The 20,890-nt window shown below is 28.0% G+C and overlaps 1 protein-coding gene and 1 long non-coding RNA gene across 4 annotated transcripts in view; one reads left to right on the forward strand and one right to left on the reverse strand.

Annotated features, from left to right (window-relative positions):
* The window catches only part of LOC107439384 (ecotropic viral integration site 5 ortholog), a 122,967-nt gene that overhangs the window by 2,915 nt on the left and 99,162 nt on the right, over positions 1 to 20,890 (forward strand). Inside the window, exon 1 of one of the 3 annotated variants that reach the window (XM_016051959.3) lies at positions 17,177 to 17,403. The exons of 1 other annotated variant lie outside the window; for it this stretch is intronic. In XM_016051959.3, the coding sequence (XP_015907445.1) occupies positions 17,387 to 17,403 (17 nt within the window). In that variant the 5' untranslated portion in view covers positions 17,177 to 17,386. Of the gene's footprint in view, positions 1 to 17,176; positions 17,404 to 19,023; positions 19,182 to 20,890 lie in introns of those variants that run through there. One more of the 3 variants, XM_016051961.3, reaches the window with a different exon arrangement.
* Positions 28 to 11,266, reverse strand: LOC139426266 (uncharacterized). Its single transcript, XR_011637511.1, has 2 exons — positions 11,198 to 11,266; positions 28 to 2,656 (listed from the first exon to the last, which is right to left on the reverse strand). It is a non-coding gene; the product is annotated as an uncharacterized lncRNA (long non-coding RNA).

The raw sequence follows: 20,890 nt of genomic DNA on the forward strand, positions 1-20,890 counted from the left end.
AAGCTTCTAGAAAACAAAATTAGTGAATTTCTTTTAATGATTGAAAATGAAAATTTCAGTGTGAGAGTTGTTGACATACCTTACTTAACTTTACACTCTCACTTAATGAAGTTACAAAATCCAGCAAAAGAAACCCATGAGTGAACTCTTTCTTATGTTTCAGCAGAACATGAGAATGAGTTGGCTGCTTGCCTAAAATGTATGACATGATGCATAGATTTTTGGAAAATTTAAAGTGTTAATCTCTATTCTTGCTTTTTAAATAAATCATTTTATTAGCTCCTTAAACATATCTTTTTGATTTATTTGTTTGATCTTGATGCCTTATTTGTTAATTACCATTGTATAATTATTTTTAAACAGCTCCTGTACTATAAAAACTGGTGATCAGTAATTACCCCAGAAGTGATCAGGAATTACCCCAGAAATGATCAAGAGAAGGGGTAATTCCTGATCACTAAAAATTTAAAATCTTTTAAATTCTAACTAGATTTTCAAACAAAAGAAGATAGCATAGAACTCATCTCATATAGCCTCAAACTTCCAATAAATATTAAAATTCTATCTTGAATAGTTTTTTCACAAAATAGATGTTTGCATTTTTTGATCAGGAATTACCCCAGGTCACCCTACTTTTTTGAAAGAAAATTACGAGAATTCCTTTATATTATCTATTTAAAGACTACAATTTTGAACAAGGATTTTCAAAACTTTTACAGAATATAAACATTGAGCTTCTTGCACTTTGAGGAACGGGCCTCAGCCTTGCCACTCAGATATAATATTTATGTATTTGAGTTGCAAATGAATTGTAGTTCATTTACTTCAGATTTATTTTTAGGACAGACTAGTTCATGTTTTTTTTTTTTTTAATTGCAAATGCTTGCTAATAATAGTGTTTCCTCTGGTAAGGGTAACTTCTGTGAGGCAAATTGTAAGTTATTTAATGTGTTTTAATAGAACATAAATTGGAGAAGTGTACGCAAAACAAATGCAAAGAGTTAGCTCTACAGCTGACTAATTTAAATCGGCTAAACAGTGTTTAAAGTAATCAAAGAAATGATAAGTGTATTTCATTTTTAAATTGAAGTTTTACCTCCTATTCACTCCCCTGGCATCTTTCCATCAAACTATCAAATACTTGTGACTATCTATAAATAAGTATTTATTTGAGCTAAGTTCTGATGATGTCAGGGAACAATATTTTGGTCAGATAAGAGTTTTTACAAAAGCTTGATTTGTAGGTTTGCACCTTTTTGAGAAAAAGTAATTGAAGTTGAAGACAATTATTTGCAAAATAAAATGCACTTTACTATACACTTTACTGTGTCAGTCTTTTTACCAAATAATATTAGCTAATGCTAGATATTATGGACTTTAAGTAGATGTCCATCTGAAATTTGAATATTTAATTCTTAATCCTTTAAGTGTAAAAGATATTATTTTTGTGTAGTGCCAAAAGTCACAATAATAGCATTCTTCATCTATTATTTCTGGCACTAGCGTTACTGTTTTCTTCACAAATTTAAGCCTACAGGGTTCTAAGGAAGAAAAAATTTATTTATAATGTTAGGAAAAATAGCAACTCTGAACATTTTGTTTAACAAAAACCCCACACATTTTAATGCTGCAGTTTAAAACTATTCCTTGTTTTAATACTAAGTTTAAGGGAGTTCTACTATTTACAAATGTCATATTTTCTGACTTTAAGAGCACACAACTCTTAAAATCAAAAAGTTTTAATAATATTTAAGTGATTTCATTAGTTTAAAAAATTAACTAATTTTAGTGTTATTAAATATGTTACATTCGTAGCAGCCAGTTATTATTTTTTTTCTAAAATAATTTTAAATTTCTTATACGTTAATAAAAATTGCAGTAAGTGTAAATGATGCCAAAAGTTATTTTAACAAAAATGCCTGACTTTTTTTTAGTCGAGAGTTTTATGCTTTTAAAGTTTGCAAACGTGACATTTGTAATTGGTGCAATTGCCCATAAAGCAATAAGCATGTCTTTAAAAACGAACTCAACGAAGAAAAAAGTTTAATTTTTTAAAAAAGAAAAATTATGAGCTACAGAGTTTTGCTCATTTCCTCCCCCGCTCTTAATCTTATTTTTGTATATTGATTTTAAACAGGTAGTCATTTTTAACGTAAAAATTATTTCTCAAAAAATCCTCAATTTCTTAAAAGAAAAAAAATCCAATGAGAATTCTACTACAGTTAGACACGGTAAGGCAATAGATTATGTTTTTATGGCACTTGTATTTTTATGATGTATGGAGAAAGAATGAAATATGAAAATTTCTTAAAGAAAAATGCAAAATAAATTTCAATCCATGCATTTGTTATTTATTATTCATAATGTATCATACAATGTTTTGCAAAAAAACACTCTCTCCTAATTTTTAACAAAAAAACGTATATCCCTGGAAGATACACTTTGTTTCATAAATCACATAGTAACAAAGTTAAAAACAATAAAAAATGTGTTGTATGCTTCACTCATCTTTCGCTCCTTGGCACGGATGCTTGAATCGGATTAATAAGATCCTCCTGTTTCGCAACAAAATTTATCATTTGCGGAATCAATTTAAACCTGCATCCGAAATGGATCGTCTGCAGGCGCTAAGTTGTGATGGTTCGATAACTTCCATCTGAAGAATAAGAGATGTGAAGAATTAAAGAAAGAATTCATTAATTCTCCTTAGCTTCTACTTAAAGAAAGATGATCTGAATGATTCAGCTTATCTTTTTTTTGTTTAAACAAGCGAGTTTCCTCGCGTAAGCTGTTTCGCTTTGAGTTATCCCCCCCCCTGTTTTTACGATTTATCGAAATGCAGATTTATGATTCAATATAAATAGATTTTTTTATTTTCTTCATTTAATTTATACATATATATGAATAAAAAATTTCTTTTTTTTTAAATTTTCGTTTAAAATTTTAAATTAAATCAGGGTTGTTTAGAAGAAATTTGGGTCCGTTAACGGACCCTTCACAAAATATCTTTTCATGAAAACGGACCCTTCACAAAATATTTTAACTTAAAAACGGCCTCTTCACAAAATATTTTAACTTAAAAACGGCCCCTTCACAAATTTGTTTATCTTCATTATTGTTTTGTTAATCGAATAAACCCTTCCCAGGAAGGTGGGGGGGGGGAGAAAGACATATGTAAACGAACTAAATTTTATCTTTGGCAGACGCTTCTTCCTTTATTCGTCGGAAATGAATATTCTGCGTTCAGCAGTATAGGCTAAATACCAAATATTTATATGTTGCCTAGTAGCTGCAATTGCTGTTTATTTTTTAATTAATTTTTTTAATTTTACAGTGTTGAGCATAATCTTGTATGTCATTACAATTTAAAAACTCCTTGTAAAAGTTTTTTTGCAATAACGGACCCTATTAGCACAAATTCACAAAAGCGGTCCCTGGTAGAAAGAATGTGACTTAACGTTTATTTTATACACACAAATTCCGAGTAATTTTTTCACAATTTTACAAAAATGGACCTCTTACAAAATGTCTGGACAGACCCCTGATTAAATAGTACTTAATTTAAATATTGTTTATAAAAGTATGGAGAATTTTTTTTTTTTAATGAAATGTAAATTTTTTTTCTGCGTAATTTCCTTCTTATTTTCTATTTTTTATAGCTTTTTCAGAAGTACAGTTTTTATTTTTTGAAATAAAAGGCATGAAATTATGTATGTGTAACTCAGATTCATGCTTCACAATCATTAGATTTCTTCTTTAAAAAAAATAAGTAAATAAATAATTTTCTTTTTCTTTTTAAATTTTCAGTTGAATTGTACTTAAATTGAAATTACCTTTATAAAATTTTGGAGCGAAACTTTATTTATTTTTTCTTTTTTTATGAAAAGTTCACTTTTTTACAGTTTTATACAAAATTTTAAAAAGTTGTATAAAGGTATAAAATTATCTATGTTTTCTTTAACTTCCATTTAGTATGAGTATTTACGTATAATTTAAGGTTTATAATAATGAATTAACGAATAAACCTAGCTCGTTATCATGCGCCCCACATTCCGTATATTTGTGAAATTTCAGAAATTTTTTCTGAGTTAATTTTTAAATTATGAGAAATATATTTCCATGGTGCTCAACTGTTACTTGTAATATCAATTTTCAGAACTTTTTATGTTTTTGTTTAGAAGTTGTAGTTATTTGAAATGTTTTGTGTTTAAACGGGCCTTTCCTCAACTTGTCGTGAGACGTCTGAAAAATAAATAAAACGAAAATATTTCAAAATTCGTTAGAAAAAAAATTAAATTAACTGCACATAATAATTTAAAAATACCCCGAATTACGTTTCTTATAAAAAATTACTTTTAAAATTAAAATAAAAGGGAGCAAACTCAAATTTCATGCAGACTTTTTAAAAAAAATTTCCTTGTACGTTTAATTACATTTTGTCTACGGTTTTACACAATATTAAAGTATTTCATTAGAATGTTCAAAAGTACTTTAAACTCATTAAGTTTATAATCAAAAATTATTTAAGATATTTTTATTAAAGACATTAGAAATAATTGAAATGACATTCCTGAATCGAACGGTAAGCCGAATATTCGATATTCAGCCAAAATCAATATTTCATTTTAAACAATTTTATTTTTTTAGATGCAACAAAATTTTTATAAACTTATTTTTGTTGTCGAAATTATATGTCAAAGTTATATTCCAAGTTTTTCTAAAGAGGCATTAAATTTAAATAATGAAATACCTATGTCAACGGTTCCCATTTTTTTTCGGCTACGTAACTCTAAATAATCAACCTTCTTTCGGTAGAACCCCGTTTTAATAAATTAATTTATTGGTGTCAGAACTCGTGATTGGTTATAAGTACAACTCCTGGAACTCCTTTTACTCGTCTACGGAATCCCAGGGTTCAGCGGGATACCATTTGGGAACCCTTGCTGATTTATATGCTATGTATTTATAGCAATCGATAACCGCAGTGCTTTTGTATTTAGGTTTTTTACAACTTTTTTGATCCTAAAATCATATTTTTCAAATAAGTTTTAAATTTTTAATTGCTCTTTTGCATAAACATCTAAATTATTTTTAATGCAAGCTACACTTAAGTTCCATAGATACCAAATTTGAATTTTTTTTGCACTCTTATGATATTGGGCGTCATATTCCATATCCTGTGTTCCGATTTTGTATTAAAATCATTAATTAAAATTAATTTATTAAAGATAGAAAAATTGTTCAACAAGTTGAAGGAATTAAAACCCCATAATATGAAAATTGATTCTCAATATTGGGTCATTGGCTTGAAGTGACCGATTTCTTAGAGAAAGTAGACACGAAAAAGAAATTCTGAATATTTAATAAAGTCAGTACGCTTTCTGTCATCAAGTTGAACTGGTACTTATGTTAATCTTAAGTTCAACGTTGCCTGTAGGCAGTAAAATTTGATTGATAGCTCTATTCATTGTTAGATTATTATCCAGAAAAATAGTCAAGTTGGTGATAAAAATGGTGATTTGTTCCTTAAAGACTAGAAGCTCTAAAAGATTAAGGAGAAACTATTTTCCAGAATGGTTTCAAGTCTGAGTGTGAGATTATGTTGTTTGAAGATATCCCGGTTGGAATTCAAAACTTATAAATTTTATTTTAAGGAATTATATAGAATATCAAAACGAACATTTTTTATAACTCTTTTTCTTTGCTCTTTTTTTTAATATTTATTTATTTTTGCCTCGTGTAATTGCAGATTAATGTGATCAATAATTGGGGGGGGGGAGTAATGTGAGTAACTCATTGATCTATAACATTAAGATTGATTAATTTAAAAGGCAACTGTCTTCAACGCGTGTCGCCCATCAGACGGTGCAGAAAGCTGGCACGGTAAAATGAAAAATCCTCTGTATTCATCCGAATTCGTCAACTCAAAATTTCATTTATCTTGTTATCCAAAAAAAATAATTAGGTTAAAAAAAAATCATTCCATAGAAAAAATCAAAACCGTTCCCATGACTTAATGTTGAAAAACAAGCAAATTTTATTAGAAAATATAAATAAATAAAAAACATTGAGAAGCAGGTTAGAAATGACATGTAATTACTTATTTTATGTCATGGAAGTGCGTTGTATTTCATTTGGTTTTAAACTCATACGAATTTTTGCATTCACCTCATATTTCTTAAAAAATGTTCATTTTCTTAAAATATTTCATATTGCCTTTAAAAATTGATGAATTTAGCATATATTACAGGGCATATTTCTAATTATTAGCCAGTGAATTAGCTAAATATCGCCAATTTCAAATCTTAACAATTTTTTATGATAAATTTTTTTCCCATAGAAAACTATTTTACGTTAATTTGTTTCAGGCTTATATTATTTAGACCAACTTCTAATTGCGCGTCTGCCGAAAATTACTGTAATAGAATAAACAATACTGATATGTTTTGAAAAATTAATTTCGATGTAATTTTGAAAATCGAGTTAAATATATATATTTCTTCTCTGTGGAAAAAATCATTCGCCAAAACACAATTTTATTCCAAATTTACGATTTTTTCGCATTTGGCGAGGTGGCGAATGCTGTGCGCGGGCTTCTAGATAATTGAATTGGCGTTTAAATATTCTCCGATTTAGAGTTTTTTATGTTTGGAAAACAAAAAATGGAAAATTTTCGGAACAGAAAAAAATGATCACCCATAGCAATAAGTGATTTTCAGACGGGAAAATATTTTCATCATAGAAATACTAAATACTGTTTTATCTTCTATTAAAAAATAAATAAAATATTTTCCTCTCCGTTGATAAATTCACATTCTTCCCACGTCATGGCCGTGGCAAAGAGCACGTTTGAAATTATTAAATTCAGCAGAACCAAAATTAAATTGAAAACCTGTTTAGAACGTCAAACATGGAGTTTCTTCATTGAGCTAAATAAATAAATGTGTGAAGCTGGTAATAATGTAAGGAAAGTTTTAAATACCTTAGTAAAACCAGAAATTGCTTAGTTTTCGACGGGAAATTTTTTAATAATTACAATTCTAAATGGCTGATATTTGAAATGGGAATATCAGAAACTAAAGTTTAAGAAAGTTAAGAGCTAGAAAATCATGTTAAACAATTGCAATCATTCTTTCCTTATTCAAATATTAATTAATAAAATATTCTATGGTGAAAATGTCAAAAACACATCTATGATGCAAGTGTGAAATACTACAAAATACTTGTTCTTAGATTTAACGCTTTTTAATTCCATATGATTTTAAACTATTGAAGCCGCCAGAGATTTAAAATGTTTGGAATCATATTGTTATTTCTGTAACTCATTTGCTGTGTATAAATCAATTAAAAATATGTCTGGAAACTGAAAATAACTAGAGTGCCTTCAGTGAACACTAAGGCACTCTAAAAATAACCATAACCGAAATTTGAAATGTATGTTAATAAATTTAAAAAAAAGTCAGTTTTAAGACAGTAAGAACAACAGAATCATGCGAACCTGTTCCAATTATTCTCTTCTTATTCAGATATGAATAAATATATAATATTCTATCGGAGAAATTTTAAAAACATATCTATGATTTAAGTATGAAATACTACAAAATAGTTCTCCATAGATTTAATGCTTTTTAATTCCATATGATTTAAAACTCTTGATGCCGACAGTGATTTAAAATGTTTGGAATCCAATTGTTATTTCAGTGAATCATTTACTACGTAGAAATGAAATAAAAGTATTTCGGTGAACTGAAAATAACCAAATTTTGAAATTGTAATAAATTTAAAAAAAAAATTCTGAAGTTAATGAAAGTTAAGAACAACAAAATCATACACACCAGTTGTAATTATTCATTTTCTTATTCATATATGAATAAATATTTAATATTCTATCGGAAAAATTTCAAAAACATGTTAATGGTGTAAGTATAAAATACTGCAAAATACTTGTCCATAGATTTAATGCTTTTTAATTCCGCTCTTGAAGCCGGCAGAGATTTAAAGTGGTTGGAAATAAATTGCAATTTCAGTAACTCATTTGCTACGTGGAAATTAAATATAAGTATTTCGGGAAACTGAAAATAATTGAATAATTGAAAGAACCATTTTACCCAAACGATGAATGGACTAATGTCTTTCTGTAAATGACATCACTCGTCTTTTTGACCTCGCAACAAGTTTTTAAAAACGCATCCGCAGGAAATGCCTTTCCATGATTACTTTCGTGTACGTTGTCTGGTTGCCGCACGAAATACCTTTTTCCGGCTCTCTCACCTTGTGTTTACTTTCTGGTGTTTTGACGCTCTGGGGCTCTTCTTCCTATTTGTAAAAATAACGTGGTTTAAAGGTCAAGACCTCATCTGATTTACCTTTATACAGTTTATGAATTTCTGGAAGTAATTTCCGTCTTGCATATTTTCTTCTTGCTATACAGAGGAATTAAAATATGTCCGTTGAAATTTGTCAGTGGCGCACGTAATTTGATTTGTGTTAACCAAGTTGTAGGCATGCTCCTAGCCAAACTTAGATAAAATGAAAAACTATCTGCGAACGCAAAATTACCAGAGAAAAACTAAAAAATGAAATTTATTTGTTACCAGTTTTTACTCCGGTGAGCCGCCCAATGAGACAATCTAACGTGACCCACCGGTGGGTCACCCCGGCGTGAACGTGTTAATCTTAATCTTAGGAATTACTCTTGTTCTTTACTAATTAAATCTCTTCTGTACTAATTAACTCTTGATCTTTAACCTAACTAATGAAATCTCTCTTGAAAGTGTTAATTAGTTCACTAATTCTCTACTAATTTACACTTCAACCCTTTCGTCGCCACCTCATTTTAGCAACTTCGTTTGTAAATCGTTTGTAAATTTAAAATTTTTTTTTTTTTAAATTTTCATAGAGCTCTATATTGATTCATAAGTTAGGTAAGAAATCAAAAAAGCTCGAAAAATTTTTTTCAAATGTTATGCGCAAAAACACTTTTTAAATAGTTGAAAAAATATCTGAAATTTAAGTAAAAAAAAAAGAAAAAAATGTGTAGGTAGGAAACATTTATCCACAGAATGTTATCACCTTTTTAATTAAAATATCGATGCGAGATTTTATTTAAAATGTGTGAATATGAATCTCAATATGTGATTTTTAAATCACGCGAATACGAATCTCGATATTTAATTTTAAAATCGCATAAATACGAATCTCAATGATTTTAACATCGCTTTAATCTGAATCTCGATGTTTTTAAAATAGCGTGAATACAAATCTCGATGTTTGATTTAAAAACCGCGTGAATACGAATGTATAATTTTTAAGTCACTTGGACATGAATCTCAGTGGCTTTTTCATCCAGTGAATACGAAACGCGAGGTTTAATATAAAATCGTAAGAATAGAAAACACGAAGCGCGACCTTAAATAGCTTAAATAGGAATCGTGAAGTGTGATTTGAAATCATGGAATGTAATTTTAAATCGCTTTTGCATTGGCAGAAAAAGCGTTAAAAGGAAAAGTATTTTTTTTCTCGCGAATTAAAAAAAGACAAGTTTTTTTGAACAGACGATTTATTATTTTTTTTAGTTATAGTAAAAAATCTTCCACAATGGTGAAAATTTTTCCACGAACGGCGTTCATGTATATTATACGGTTCTGCCACCGAGTATTATGTAGGCATGTATTTTTTAGAGTAAACATTTACTCCTAATTTGACTTAAAATGTTGTGCATAAATCGATTCTTAAATTGGTGCTTTTTGAAAATGAAATTTTTAATCCAAAACTTTTTATTCATAACGTGTATAAAAAAAAATAAAATAAAAAGAATTAAACGTCCGAAATTGTCTTCCGCAAAATTCAAATGCTCTTTTAATATTTCTAGATGTTTCTGTATGTATATAAGAAGATTTGCTTCCGATATTTTCCCTGATGAAAAAGGGAGATAGCTGAGAGAATTTTGAAACAAGGATCGAATGTATACTCTGATCATTGAATTAAATTTATACTGTATTGATGAGACTAAGCCTCCTTCATCTATAATCTTCTTAGAGATATATATTTAATCAGTGTTATATCTTATCTTATTACTAAAAGAAATTCATTGTTTAAAAAAAAAAAAATCTGAAAAGGCGAGAGAAATTGTAGATAACATGACGTTAGTATAGTAATTTTGATAACATGGTGAAAATTAATGACGTTAGTGTTCATTTATATTTTTTGACTTAAAAAAAATTCTCGGAATATTTTTATATTTTTTTTCTTAAGTTTTTGGGTGTGTAGAATAATGCATGAAAAGTATTTTTTGACTATCGAACGGATGAGAGTTATCTTGATTAGCAGACAGTTATTGGTTGCGGGTACAAATATCTTATCTTCGATTGCGTTCTTCCCTAATCCAAATTTTGAAACTATGACCAAATCTTGGAGACAATTCATTCGATATTGTTTTTGTGTATAATTTATGCACGTTATGTATTTCTCTACATAGTATCGTAGAATTTTTTTATAGTATATTTTAGACACTTTCCGCCATTTTCATAATTTTTGGTTTCTTTTTTTTTTCTTTTGGCTTCAAAGTCTGACTTTATAAGTGATAAAATAATTTAAATGACAAAAAAAAAAAAAAAAAAAAAAAAAAAAAAAAAAAAAAAAAAAAAAAAAAATTGCCTGCATTGTTAAATGAAATCTAATAAAAAATATTAATATATTTAATAAGAGCCATGGCAGCTCAGGGGATAGAGCACCACCCTCTCAATGAGCACCCCCTCAAATTTTCTTCCAATACTTGATTCAGGAATTCCTTTGTCTTCTGGATTGGGTTGAAAATGACAGGGCTACGGAGTTGAGCATTGGTAGTCATAAACCCCAAAATTAGCTCGGCTGTTCTTCAACGACGGTTATAAAATACAATATGTTTATAGATTTTGTAACTATTATTTTAAATTTCTTTAACTTAGTTATCTTTTAGAATTCTCCTGGCGGTGTCCCTTTTTAAATTTTTTGATGGAGTTATTCATTCTTTATAAAGCACAGTCAAGATTAAGAGCAATGTCCTTAGAACTTTGATTTTTTACACAACTTTTTTATTATATATAAAATTGAGTTTTTAGTTGCACTACTAGCTAATAAACCTTGAAATTGGGTTTAAGTTCTCCGTTTTACTTTCAAGTTCAAGAAGTGCAATTTCTGAAAGTGTACATTTACTTACCCCTTCTTTCCAATTTACTGCGTGAGCAATTTTGGAACTTTCCTTATGAGTTCGTATTTTCCTTTGTTGGTGGCTTTATGTGTTTTTTATAGTTTCGTTTACTGCTGAATAAATGAATGATTTATTGTTCGTTTTCAAAAAAACAAATGTTGTTTATGTGAACTTTCAATGCAAAAGGAGCATTTTTCTTGGAAACGCGCGATTGTGGTTTTCTTTAGTGAGAAAAGCGTTTCTGCGAGAGTTACGGATTCAAAGAAATTCGATTCATGAGACTGATTATTTAATTGTTTATTAATTATTCGGACGTCATTTATTGTGCTTATTTTCTGAAATTTTTATTGTTGGGAAGGATTTTTTGTAATTAATTTGATATTTCCATTACATTGATTAGTATATTTTTTTAAAAATTTGTAAGGAAAAAAGAAATTAGCTTAAGAAATACAAATTATGTGATTCATTCAGAAGAAATAAATGCGAAGTAACTATACTCGTTGTCGAAACTTGTAACAATTCAATTAGGGAAAAGTTATATTTTTTACCTTTAAAAATTTCACTACAAATGTTAAGATAAATATCTGGCTAGAGCCGATCTTTCTCTTTGTTATGTTTGAGTGACATCTACTCTTGCAAACATGTGAAATAAAGAAATAAGGATCAAAAGAATGGGAGTTCGAACCCCGCCCGCCCAAGAAACCCCGGTTTTTAATACAAGTGGTGACTGGTGCACGTTAAATTTGTCAGGGTTACAAAGTTCCCCAAATTCCCGTAACAATTCAAAACTCTGAGGGTACTGAATTGGAGATTGATCGTTCTTTGCTACAGGTCAAAATTACGATCTGAGGATGAGTGAATGGATATATCAATTGGCTGGCCCTCTAAAACTAGCTGTGACGTGTGTGTGGCTGAAATTGTATTCTTGGCCATAGATGACGCCACTGAAAAATAAAAAACGCACCCTCTGCCATTAATCATTTAACTAATTAACTTTTATAAATAGTTTAACTAAAATTAATTCGATAAATAATTATATTATTTATTACACAATTTTTTGTTCTTTAGTAAAAGAAAAATAAGTAATAAGTAGGTTGAACTCCGACCCACCCCAGGGGGGTATACGGAGATAAAAGTAAAATTATTACAATAAAATTTCTCTAAAAACTAAAGTTACAGTAAAATTTCGCCAAATGACAGTGGTGGTGATCAGTTAAAAGTGGATTAACAATAACGCTTGACAATTAAAAACATGTGTTAAAGGCAATGAAACCCAATAGCGCCGGTGTAAATGTCGAGAATTAAATGATTATAATAATAAGGAAACAAGAGATAAAAAATCTCAAAACTAAAATCAATGAAAGCTAAAAGTCCAAATAGTAAATGTCTAAAAGTAAAAGCCTGACTAGAAGTCTATGAAGTCTAAAATCAAAAGTAGATAAAAATTCAAAATGTAAAGCTAAAAGTTGATTAGTAAAAATTAACGATGACATGCTCTATTGTTGGTTCATGACTGGGGTCAGTTGATCTGGGGCTAGAATGTCCTCGACGGTAAAATAAAAATAAAAAGAAAACTGTTGGAGATTGATCTAAAACTAGCTGTGATGTGTGTGTGGCTGAAATTGTATTCTTGGCCATAGATGACGCCACCGTAAAATAAAAAATGCACCCTCTGCCATTTATCATTTAACTTTTATAAATAACTAAAATTAATTTTATAAATAATTTAACTAAAATTAATTCTATACCTAATTAATAATTATATTATTTATTACATCATTTTTTGTTCTCTGGTAACAGAAAAACAAAAATAAGAAGAAAACTTTTGGAGATTGATCTAAAACTAGCTGTGACGTGTGTGTGACTGAAATTGTATTCTTGGCCATAGATGACGCCACTGAAAAATAAAAAACGCTCTCTCTGCCATTAATCATTTAACTAATTAACTTTTATAAATAATTTAACTAAAATTAATTTTATAAATAATTTAACTAAAATTAATTTTGTAAATAATTTAACTAAAATTAATTCTATAAATAATTATATTATTTATTACATCATTTTTTGTTATCTGGTAAAAGAAAAACAAAAATGAAAAGAAAACTATTGGAGATTGATTTAAAACTAGCTGTGACGTGTGTGTGACTGAAATTCTATTCTTGGCCATAGATGACGCCACTGAAAAATAAAAAACGCACTCTCTGCCATTAATCATTTAACTATTTAACTTTTATAAATAATTTAACTAAAATTAATTTTATAAATAATTTAACTACAATTTTATAAATAATTAATAATTATATTATTTATTACATCATTTTTTGTTGTCTGGTAACAGAAAAATAAAAATAAAACTATTGGAAATTTATCTAAAACTAGCTGTGACGTGTGTGTGGCTGAAATTGTATTCTTGGTCATAGATGACGCCACTGAAAAATAGAAAACGCACCCTCTGCCATTAATCATTTAACTAATTAACTTTTATAAATAATTTAACTAAAACTAATTTTATAAATAATTTAACTAAAATTAATTCTATAAATAATTAATAATTATATTATTTATTACATCATTTTTTGTTCTCTGGTAAGAGAAAAACAAAAATAAGAAGAAAACTATTAATATCTAAATAACTATTTCATATCCACTCGTAGATTTTAAGTAGTGATGATCATGTTTTAAGCTCTTTTTATTATGATACTTAATAATATTTTACACCTGACCCATTTCTTTGTTGGATGCAAAACACCTAATGGATTATTCTATGAAAAAGCAAACTATTTTTTGCTTTTAACTTTTTAGCATAACCTTTTTTGCTTTTTAATAGCGATTTTTTTTGCCTCTATTATTCTCCAGAACTCCATAATTAATAGGCCGTTCAATAGGTGTCCATGGTCATTATTTCCTGTTTCTTCATAAAGCGTGGAATCCTTTTGTTGAGGAGAGAAAAACTGAAATATACAATCCTCTCTCATATTCCACGTTCACTGAAACCGTGGATCACGTCCTACTAGCCCTTTTTTCCCTGAATGTGAATTATTCATGGATTGAGCTCAACTCAGCCCGTTTCTTCTTTTCTTCCTCTGCTTGCTTTTATTTTTCTCTTTTACTATTTGATGTTTCAGATCCAAAAGCAGAGAGCTGGTTAAAAGATCTTGGAAGAGTGCTTTGCTTTTTATGAGGTTAGGTCTTCTGGCTTCCGAAAGGAAATTGGACCGATCGCTTTCTTTGAGTTGCTGATATTTTTTTATTCTTACTTTGAGGAAGGCGATAAATCTTATTATGATTTCCAGATTTTTACATGTATTAATGAAAAAATATATATTGATCTGTCATTTTCTTCAAGTGATATGTTGCATTAATTTATTTATTATTTTAAAAAGAGTTACAAAAAATGGCTTGACGTGCTAGGCTTTAAGGGACTATTCTCACCATATGCGAATGAGAATATGATTGGCGAAATTTTCGTGGGTGAATATATTTCACCAATCAGGTTCTCATTTTCATGCAGTGAGAACGGTTTCTAAGACTGGTAGAGTAGTAGAATATCAGACTATATTATAGAATTCCATATAATAAAATACTAGAGGCTTAACAAACTAGAATTAGTAACAAATTATTAATTCTAGTTTTGTTCTAAATGGTATTAGTGCTTTGCAAATAAAAATGTCCAGTTGCTTCTGAAAAGCTTTGAATCTCTCATATTAGCTTCTAAACTTTCTTTTAAATTGACATATATGATGAATTTTTACCAATTTGTATCCCCTCTTTTTTTTATTAGTTGTGATAGTTAGTTATTTTAATACTGTCATTGTGTTGATAAATCGTGAGATACCTTTGGTACCACTTTAAATTTTAAGTGAGCCTAATGTTAGGATAATTTCTTTTAAATTTTGAGTATATTTTGAAATTCCGAAATGTGTTTGTGTAATACTAGAATAAAACGTGGCTTTGGAGAATATGTTTAGATAGGAGTTTCTTTGCACTCATATTATTATTTTTTTAAAATTTTATTTTTATTTTATAACCGTTGGTGAACAGCTGACCTAATTTTGGGTTTACGGCTTCCAATGTTCAACTCCATAGCCTTGTAATTTTGAACCCAGTCCAGATGACAAGGGAATTCCTGGATCAAGTATTGGGAAAAATTTGCCTTTGTGGAGGACTTATTGATAGAACTAACTCGCATTTTAGAAGAAAACTGCGAAAACCTCCCGTGGTTACCCTGACGGCAAGGGGACTCTTACCCATGTTCCATCTACCACTGAGGATATTTTACACCAGCACTGTGGTCGGTGCAAGCCATCGCTAGGATTCGTACCCGGTCACCTCATTGGAAGGTGAGCGCTCTATCCCCTAAACCACCACTCCTCCACAATGTTTTTTGGAAGGGAAAAGAAATCCATTTTCAATAACTTTAATTTACAGAAGTAAAAGCATGAAAAAGAAACTACATTAAAATTCAATTTTTAAAAAAATGTAATTAGAAAATTGTCATGACAAAAGTGCTGTACTATATTACAAGTCGACTTATTTGTAATTGTAATGTAATTTTGATAACTGAAACTTATTAATAGAGCAACGTATTAAAAATAAATTTTATAACTATGAAATTCAATGAAAGTTTTTTAAAAAAAAATCTCATATTAAATTGAATTATCTTGTAAATTTTTATGTTGAAAATTTCTTTAAAAAAAATATCATTTGATTTAAATCAAATGTAAAGAAAAAAATCATTTGACCTAAGTACCGTGTCAAACTGATTTAAATAAACGAATCCTGTACATTTTCAATTTTGCTTTATTGTTATGAAACTTTTTTCAAAAATTCTTCGATTTATCTTGTTTAGTTTTCAATGCATTTGCTTAACACAATAACTAATTTGATTTCTAAATTTTATGTTCATAAATGCAGAAAGTTCCATTTCTGTAGGTTATCAATTTTACTGTTAACTATAGCCACTTCATTAAGTTCGCACATACATTAAGTTTAAATATGTAAGAAAGTAAATTGAGTCGTATACAAGGAATCTCTTCAATAATTAACAAAAGTACAAAACCTAATTTTAACTTAAATTTTAAAACAAATTATTATTATCTTATTTAGTTTTGTACACATGCTTCTTTTTATGTTACAAATATTCTGTGAAAGTTTAAAAATAATTGAATGAAAATTGTTTCTTAATATTCAGGAGTGGCCCACAAAGGTCTTAAAATATTTCACTAAAAAGTTAGCTAAAAATATAAAAAAGTAATTGTTTAGAATGCCTTAAACTCTAAGTAAAGCTTTAATTTAGCTGAAAAAAATAGACTGAAATTAATAACTGAAAAATATTTTTCATATTTTTTGCAATTAAGAAAAATTGTTCTAATACGAAATCGTTAATTTTCTAGTTTCTTACTTTTTTTTCCTTTTTTTTTTTGTAACTTAGACGAAATAATATTTTTTTGCTTATTTTTGTAAATAGCTGACTATTTTTGGTCTCAAACGATATTCGTTTTTGAAAAACTTTGGATTCCAACCCTTCCCAATATAGAATACGCAGCTTGGAGATAGAAAAAATTTAACAGTTGAGAATATTGATTGACTGTTATGCACTCCTAATCAATTATACCATAAATATAGGCAGTAATATTTTAAAAGATAAAAAGAGACTATGAAAAACAAACAATCTTATTATATAAAAAATTATTTTCAGTACGTAATTATTTATACTGTTATGCCAATTTAAATAAAATAAGAGCAGTGTTAGATTATCACTGTACTCTAATAATTTTCTCTCTTCTTCACTTTTGTAAGTTTGAGGTGGTTCTTAAGACACCTGTTAAGGCATTAAATTGTATATTTCTGTAGTTTAAGAATCCCTTCAAAGGACTTTTGTGAGAATAATTGCTGGGGCGCCGAATTGAAAGCAGGGGGCGAACGCTGGCGGTTCTTTTACATGCCAAACCGCCTCTTAAATCGTCGCCAAGCCCAGGGCCTTACAGTTGCAGTGACCGGATTCTCCGCCTTTCTTCCTACTTACCTGCTCTTATGGGAGAAATGAACTCACATGTAGAAAGGATGGTTGTAATCTAATGATGTCATTACTCGTGGTTCTTGAATGGTAGATGCTGTGTTTCTCTTGGTTATTGCTTAACATTTGTTGATGTTTCGGAAACTGATAATATAAGCAAGACTCTATGCGCATGGATTTAGATGGGTCTTAATCAAAAGTGAGTTTTTTCTTCATTGTTAGGATTTTTTTACTCCTTGCTTGTTTGGAATTAGAGAATTTTTTCATTTCCGATCTGTTATTTTTCTCGGTTCAATTTTTATTAACGTTAAACTTTATTTAAGTGAAAATTTTTAGTTTAAAATTTTAGAGTTCCTTCTTGTACTACATAACGTTCATCTCATAGCATTCTGCTTGATAAAAACGTTGTTGAATCTTTCCTTAAATTCTATTTAAAATTATTTATTTATCGTAAATAATTTCCCCACCATTCTGTTATTAAAGAGTACTCCAGTATTGTATTCAGTGGAATATTCTTGAAATTATAATTTACTAATTGCCTATTTACTATGTTAAATTAAGATAATAAGTAAGTGTGTAATAATTTAATGTAAAAATATGTGATGTATAAATCAAATTAACCTATTTAACTATAGTTTATAAAAGCACTAGTTTCTTCCTTAAAGAATAGTCTCAAAAAAGGTCTAGAAAATAATATAAAGCTGCTGAAATCGGATACCGCATTTGTGTTATATTTTCTAATATTGTAGACATTTAAAAAAAATAAATATTGGTTTTGTTTTCTCGCGATGTTTAATCAGTTATTAAACTGAAACATTTTGAGATATCTGCTAGTATTTCTCATAAAGTATTCAACCGTTAAATTTGAAAATGTTTGCACGTTCTTTAAGTTCATTTTCTCTTTTGTGGAGCTTAGAATATTTTGTTCTGCCAACATTTTGATTTTTATACCCATTTTAATGTAAATTTTATATTAAATAATTTGACTTTGTGTAATTACCAAGTATAATTTTATAATAATTTTAAAATAATTCTTTTTGTAATCATTATACATTTGAAACATTCCTTCGTTGTGAAACCGTTGTTGTGAGACGATTGATTCTAAACTACGTAGAAAAATTAGCAAAATAATCTTTTTAAAATATTCAAAATTAACGGTTTAATTATTTCATTTTGTTACTGTCATATTTTCGTCGTTTGTACTTGAAAAATAAAAAGCCAACACGACTTGATTTTTTTCCTTATAAACTTTTTTAAATTGTAATTTATATTTAAAACCAATTTTTTTGACTAAGATGAATTAAATTTTGATTTTAAAATTCAATTTTTTTTAAAGAAAACAAAGATGTTAAATGTTTTCTTAAAGATACTGAGATTTAATGCAAGAACATGTCTATTTATATTCTTTAAAACATTCAGATTCCCAGGAAGATAAGAAAATAACATATATGTATTATAATTGCTAAGTCTTAACTTAAAAGTGTATATATATATATATATTTAATGTCTTTCTCTATCATTTTATTTTGATGTTTGATTCTGTTTGATTTTTCTAAAATGATTAAGTCTTTCCACTAATATTGATGCGTGCTGTTAAGTGATAATAGTATGAGTTATTGTGTTGATAAATGTTTTTTTCCCTCTGATTATTTGTTTGTAGTGCATATTTCCATTTGTGACTCTTATGTTTACATTGTGTAAAGTCAATATCACACATTATTAAAAACGCATTAATGGAGTTTTTAAATTATAAAATTATCTCGAATATCTTATCTTTTATTGAGATAAATGCTAATACGCTTTGAATGTTCGTAATAGTGAAGGTTTATGTTTTGGATCAATCTCTTTTTAGTCGTTGAATGTCATATAGTTGATTTATTGTTAGATCAGGATTTAGCGAACTTTTGTTTTTAATTCCATATATTTGGTTATTTTTTACTTTACAGACGCTATAACTTACTTTACTTGAATTTTATCGTAAGTATATTAGTGTTTTTTTTTAGTTATATTTAGATTAGTTTACTTTATTTTTTTTAAGTTAGCTTATATTTTCCTGATTTAAATTCATGGTTAGTTGAGCGTTAACTTTTAAATTGATATGAATTGTATTTACTTCGGACATAGTCATGATTTTTACACAGCTCTATGCGTTTAAAATCCTCTTTTTTTTTTAAAAAAAAATCTACAATAGTTTAAACATTTTTTGTATGTATGATATTTTTTACTGTAATTTAATGCAACAAACTTACATTAATATCTAGTTTCGTTTGTAAAAGGAGCATTATTATGTCTAATAACACTCATAATTAATGTTTCATGTGGAAAAAGGTAATTATTTCAATTAAGAAAAAGCCAACGTCTATTTGATGGTTGGCATTCCTGTAGCTGTCAATTGAATTGTTCCTGATTTTTAGATGTTATTTTTATATTTAAAGTGATAGTAAAACATTTACTTTTCTATTTCATTCTTAGATTTATAAATATAATTAAGATGTTAGATTAATCTAAAGCAAAGCATTGTTTTATTCTTTATAATTGTTTTTTTAATTAATATTTTATTACCACTTCGATAAATCATTTTTGGAATGAAAAAAATTGGCAGGTATGCATTCTGTCAGAAAAATTCCCCTATTTTTTCCATGAAATTGGAAACAAATTGAAAAAAACCCGAAAGAATCTGTACAAGTAGAAAAAAAATTGAAAAATAAAAAACCGGAAAGAATCTGGACAAACTGGAGAATAAAAAACTGGAGAAAATGGAAGAAACTGGATGAAATATAAGAAACTAAAAAATACGAAACTAATACAAGTAAGAAAAAAAACTATAATTTTAGACATAATTTTTAAAGTCTATATATCATATTATTTAAGACTCACTTTGCGTATTCATACTTAACAGTATTTGATTAAAAAAAAAAAAAAAAATCGTGCACAGCTTGTAATTGTGGCCATTTCAAAATTACCAATAGTATGCTATTTTTAATTTTTCCCGATGCGTTTTTTTCGTTGCGTATATGATTTGTTAATTTAATACCATTAATGAAAATTTACTATGTTATTTTAACGGTTTTTCTATATAATTATAAAATTAAATGTTACTCTACTCATTTACATAAAATATTTTAAAATTATAATTATAATTTTTTAATAAATAATTAAATTTATTTTTCTTTAGTTATTCTTTCTTTTATTTAAAAAATGACATAAATAGCTTGAAAATTATTAATATTATTTGAACTAAATTGCAATCAAAACTGTTTTAATATTTAATATTTCTTTTTGAAAAAGTATCTTTAATTTCTTTCATTTGGGTCGAACGAAGCTAATTTCTTCCAGTGCGGTACCTATTTCTTTCTAGAATTTTTTTTTTCCGCTGTGGAAGAAACTTGCCATTGCAATTTTCATTTCTCATTGTTATCGAGGACAAAGATAGTTAAAATTAGTTTTTGTTTTTAATGACACTTGGACAAGCCACGCTTGCCCCCGCCATTGACCTTTTTTTTGTTAGTTAACATTAAAAGTATTCAAAATGATTGTATTATTTAACTTTTCATTTAATCCAGGGATCTCTTGCCTTTTAAGGGCCATATTGTCTTCTCATATAAGTCTCAAGGACCCAAACCACGCATTTTCATCTATTTGAATCCCAATTGTATGATGTCTTGAGTATATAAGTTTACGGTATA

Source organism: Parasteatoda tepidariorum, chromosome 8 (assembly GCF_043381705.1).
Source record: "Parasteatoda tepidariorum isolate YZ-2023 chromosome 8, CAS_Ptep_4.0, whole genome shotgun sequence".
NCBI classification, from domain to species: Eukaryota; Metazoa; Arthropoda; class Arachnida; order Araneae; family Theridiidae; genus Parasteatoda; species Parasteatoda tepidariorum.